General features: G+C 56.6%; 1 protein-coding gene and 1 long non-coding RNA gene across 2 annotated transcripts in view; one reads left to right on the top strand and one right to left on the bottom strand.

Moving 5' to 3' along the window:
* The window catches only part of LOC104981158, a 3,047-nt gene extending 2,767 nt beyond the window's left edge, over positions 1-280 (top strand). Inside the window, exon 3 of the long non-coding RNA XR_824342.1 lies at positions 6-280. This is a non-coding gene — a long non-coding RNA (uncharacterized LOC104981158). The remainder of the gene's footprint in view (positions 1-5) is intronic.
* ZDHHC18 (zinc finger, DHHC-type containing 18) overlaps positions 1-934 on the bottom strand; it is a 23,409-nt gene extending 22,475 nt beyond the window's left edge. The window contains exons 1-2 of the mRNA XM_010830112.1: positions 795-934; positions 287-447 (exon numbers count right to left, since the gene is read on the bottom strand). Coding sequence (XP_010828414.1) covers positions 287-447; positions 795-808 — 175 coding nt within the window. The 5' untranslated portion in view covers positions 809-934. The remainder of the gene's footprint in view (positions 1-286; positions 448-794) is intronic.
* Positions 935-4,850: the final 3,916 nt, after the last annotated feature.

The following is a 4,850-nucleotide window of genomic DNA, read 5'->3' as shown; positions in this document are numbered from 1 at the left end:
ATTACATGAGATCATGCATATAAAGAGGTGAACACAGAGCCCAGCCTCCTGTAAGTACTCAGGACTGTCTGGCTGTCAACACCAGCCCTCCCATGCAGGTATTTCTTGCTTATCCGCTCACTTGCTTATCCTCTGCTGCTTGCACTCTAGCATCAGCTCCAGCTGGCCCTGCTCGTCCCTGGACCCCCAGGGCCTAGCACACTGTGGGAAGAGAAAATCAGGCCTCCTCTCAAATCAAGGAAGGCGCAGTTTGCAGACACAGCCGCAGCTGGAGCAGGGGCCTCACCGATCTGTTTCTCCAGGGCAGCTGCCTCACAGACCGTGGCCCGGGGCAGGATTCCAGGGTCGGTGAAACTTGTCTGCAGCAGGCAGCTCATGACGAAGAAAAACAGGATGGCAGCAATGATGGGGATGGCGAGGGTCAGGTGGCGGGCCAAAAAAGGACAGCTGGAAAAAGAGAGGGAGAGAGGCGTGAGCAGATACCCCGGGGGCTGCCTGGGGCACAGGGTTGCAGCTCCAGGCAGGCGCTGTCATCCCAGCAAACACCCCATGGTCCTGAACGGATGCAGAGGTACGGCCCCTGGGTGAGTGCGGCCACATGCCTTTATGTCCTTCCGCCCTGCCCTTCCGTGCCTAGAGCAGACATCACTAATTGATCCTTGCACTTTCTCCCTGAGCACCTGGCAGACGTGACCAATAGGTCCTGGCACTCAACCCCTGCACTTGGCTGCAACCTCCGAATCCTTCTACACACAGAGTTTCAGGCAGGCGCCTCCAATGAACTGGACTGTCACCTGAGATGACTCATCCATGACGATGTTCACGCATTTATTTGGTCACTCCACATGTGTTTACTGAGGTCTTTTCCGTCTTCCTGGTGGCTCAGGTGGTAAAGAATCCACATGCAATGTGGGAGACTGGGGTTCAATTCCTGGGTCAGGAAGATCCCCTGGAGAAGGAAATGGCAACCCACTCCAGTATTCTTGCCTGGGAAATCCCATGGACAGAGGAGCCTGGTGGGCTACAGTCCACGGGGTCGCAAAGAGTTAGAAACGACTGAGTGACTAACATAATTCCAGTCTTAAAGGCAATACCTTTAACAAGCAGCAGGGATAATGGCTGCTTGTGAGGAAGACAAGAGTCCCCCTGCTCTTTCAATGAGGCTTAGTCTAGTGGGGAAAACAGATATGTAAACAAAGAATTGCCACACAGGGTGTAGCCTGTATAATGGGGAAGACAGAAGTAGCAGAACAGTTAGGAAAGACTGGCTGGAGGAGAGAAAGCCTGGGCTAGAACCTGAATGAGTCGGGTCCGCCAGGTAAAGGGGGGCTGAGGGGAGAGCCTGGTCCAGGCACTGTCACCCAGAGACCGGCATCCCCGCTCGGTTCTGTCAGGCCCCCTGGCCCTGGTGAGCCCCAACAAACAGCCCGCGCACAGGTCTAATGCTGAGGCCCACCTATACTATTAACTACCGTCCTGCGTGGCCTTCCCTCCCAGGGCCAGGGTGGCCCCTGGCGGGCTGAGAAACTACTATCTGGGGATGACTGGGCGTTGGGAGGCCTGAGTCAGCCCAGGTTCCAGGAGCCGGCGAAGCAGCAGGAACAAACCTGTGGGTTATCTACAGTTTCTGGAGCCTCCACTGTCGGAGGGTCTGGCCTCCAGAGAGGCCCTTCCCTTGAGGAGCAGAGACTGCCAAAACCAAGGGCTCCCAGGGGGCCACGTGCTGCTCCAAACACATCAGCGGTCCCCGGGCCTGAGCCTCAAACAGAGCTGGGCCCTCCATGTCACCCACATGACAACTCAGAAAAGTTCATGTACAACTATACTTCTTGGGAGACGGAGAAGACCTGAAGTCTGAGACTTGCAGAGCCCTCAGAGACAGCAAGTTCTGGCCACCTGGTTTTACTGAGGGAGGACCCCAAAGCCCATGGGCAGATCCCAAGTCATCTGGCCAGGCAACAGCAGGATGGGGGTCTCCAGGCTCCCAGCAAATGCTCTGTCCATTTCATTCAACAAATACATGTATTTTCTATTGTACTGTAAAATAGTTACTGTATCGAGTGCCTACTACATACCAAGCCCTGTTCTTGGCACTGTGGGTACAACAGTGAGAATAAATTCCTGTTCCCATAGAGAAAGGCAAGAAGCTAACAAAAGCATAAGTACCGTATGTCAGATGGAGGTAAATGTTTTGGAGAATAAGTCAGGGCAGAGGTGGCAAGAGGCTGGGGTGCAGCTGCCTCTATTATAGGGATGGTCAGGGAAGGACAGGAGAAAGTGTGGGAGGGAGCCAGGTGGCTCTCTAAAGGAAGAACATCCCAAACCATGCAAAGGCCCTGAGGTCGGAGCGCACACGGAGGCCACTGTGCCTGGGAGGGAGGGCACAGGGGACAGTGGGAGGAGAGGGGACAGGGAGGAAGCCATCACCAGGGCTCCAGCTCTTATCTAGAGAGCCACGGGATATTCAGATCTGACGTGGAATTAAAGGAACCCTCTGGCTGCTGCGTGGGGCAGGAAGCAGGGCAGAAGCTGGGACGCCTGTGCAATAACGCACCCAACCCAACAGAAGAGAACACCATTCACAGCAGGAAAGGTCCCTGCTGAGAGCCCTGGGAGAGTCCTCTTACCCTCCAGGCCCTCACCAACAGCGTTCCCCTACCCGGGGCCCCCACCGAGCCCCCACCCCAGTCCAGGCCCAGGTGAGCTCTGGGCCCGAACCCAAACCTTCTTGCCAACGCCACCAGCCCAGGTGAGGAGGAGCAGAGACAAAGAGGAGATGCTCTACCAGCCCTCCTGGAACCCAGAAGTCCTCACTGCCCCTCCCTCTCTGGAGACAAGCCTGGCACCCGTAAAGACATCCCCTCAGTCCAGAGGAAGTCCTGCTTCTGAACGGACCAGATCCCACACTACGGGGTCACAGGGGCCAGCCTGAGCAAGCACCACTTCCTCCTGCCTCAGCTAGGGCCCTGGCTGGGAGGGCCTGGTGGAGCCCGAGGGAGGCTCGAAAATGCACTTTCAAAAGACCCACATGGGCCGGCCCAAGGAGGTGGATCTGAAACTCAGCCCAGGGGCCATGCTGGGGACCGGGGGAGCTTCCCCAGAGCTTCTGCTTGCTCATTATTGCAGAACTTTTTAACCCACCCTGAGTCAGAAAGGCAAGCTGAAAGGGAGAATCTAATTTGTAGAAAGTCTTCACCTTGCTTCAAGGGGAAGCCCAAGGTTGCAGAAACAGGGCCTGGCAACTGGAAAGGGTACCTGGGGGCCCCTGTCTTTGTGGCAGCCCAGCCAGGGCCCTTGGGAAGGGTTTTCTGGTGATGACAAGTAATAGCAGCAGCCAGCTCTAGACGCCTATTACCAGCTGAAAGCTTACGTGCCTAGATTCATGTCATCTCGTGACACCCTGAAGGGATGGGTAATGTCATAAATCCTGCTTTATAGATACGGAAACTGGGGTCTGAGAAGCAAAGTGATGCCCCAAAGTCACTCACTTAATGCCTGGTGGAGTTGAAATCTGAACCCGCTCGCGGGCTGCAGAGATGGCGTTCCCGACCACCTGGGTAACTGAGTAAGACCACAAAGAAGGGTGGGCAGCAGAAGAGGGAGAGGTGGGACTCACGCAGCCCGAGTGTGTGCATGCAAGGAAATCAGGGAGAGGTGGGACTCACGCAGCCCGAGTGTGTGTGCATGCAAGGAAATCAGGGAGAGGTGGCTCAAGCTGGAGATCAAGCGTACAGTGGAAAACTTCTGATTCAAAGATGTGATCTGGTAAAGGGACACGCGTCCCTTCCTCCATCCCTAAAACGGAGAATCTGTGTGGGCCAGTCCTGGGTCACTGGGGACATGAAGAGGTCAAACGCCCACGGAGACAAATATGACCTGTCACACAGAAATACTTCGGACTCGTGAAAAATAACAAGGCGCTACAGCTGTTCCTGCCATGGAACCAGCCAGAAGGTGCTCTGGAGTGTTGGGAAGAGAAGCAAGCCAGGAAGTCAGGGGGCGGGGGCAGGGGGCTGGGAGATGTCTGGGGGGACCACAGGAGGAGAGGGAAGAGCAGAAAGCTCTGGAGAAAATGAGGAAGGTGCAGAAGGGGAAAGGGGAGGTCTGAGAGGCCCAAAGATGAGGGTCTAGGGTGAGAACCACTGAGGGGAAAGTTAGGGGGTCGAGTCTGAGAGTAGAGAGATGACTAGGGGACCCTGGAGGGAATAGGGAAGATGGCTGGGGAAACTGGAGGTGAGAGTATATAGCCAGAGGCCAAGGAAGACATTCAGAAGTTGTCTGGAAGGGATACAGAGATAAGATGTCTGGAGGGGTCAGAAAGAAGCTGGTGGCAAGAGACAAGTCCAGAGGCTAGGATAGGAGCTGCAGAGGCCTGGGGCAGCTTCCAAGAAGGCAGAAAGGATGGGCGTCCTGGAGAGACACGGGGAGGGCGGTGTTCCTGGCCAGAAGCTGGCAAAGGCAGAGTGCCAGGGAAGGAGGGGGTACTAAGGGAGGGGCAGGGATGAGGCGGCTGGCAGGGACGGAGGGGACCAGCTTAGACGATGATCCACATGGGCAAGGGGGAGATGCCGAGTCTGGGAGGGTTGGAGGGGACCAGGAAGGACAGATGGGGGATAAGCAAGGAGACGGGAGAGGCCCGAGGGCAGACTCTGAGAGGCACAGGGAAGATGCCGGCCAAGGAGGGGCTGGGAAAGGAGGGTGCCTGGCAGGTGCTGCAAAGGGTGGAGAGTCGGGGAGGTGGTAGAGGAGACGGGGTGCCCGGCAGGCGACCAGAGGAGCTGGAGTGTCCATCAAGGCCTGGGGAAGGTGAGGTGAGCGGCAGGGGGCAACGGGGACCGGAGGGGACGGGG

Source organism: Bison bison, unplaced genomic scaffold (genome assembly GCF_000754665.1).
Source record: "Bison bison bison isolate TAMUID 2011002044 unplaced genomic scaffold, Bison_UMD1.0 scf7180017864516, whole genome shotgun sequence".
Lineage (NCBI taxonomy): Eukaryota > Metazoa > Chordata > Mammalia > Artiodactyla > Bovidae > Bison > Bison bison.
Note: the sequence above shows the minus strand (reverse complement) of the source record. Positions and strands in the feature narration are given on the sequence as shown.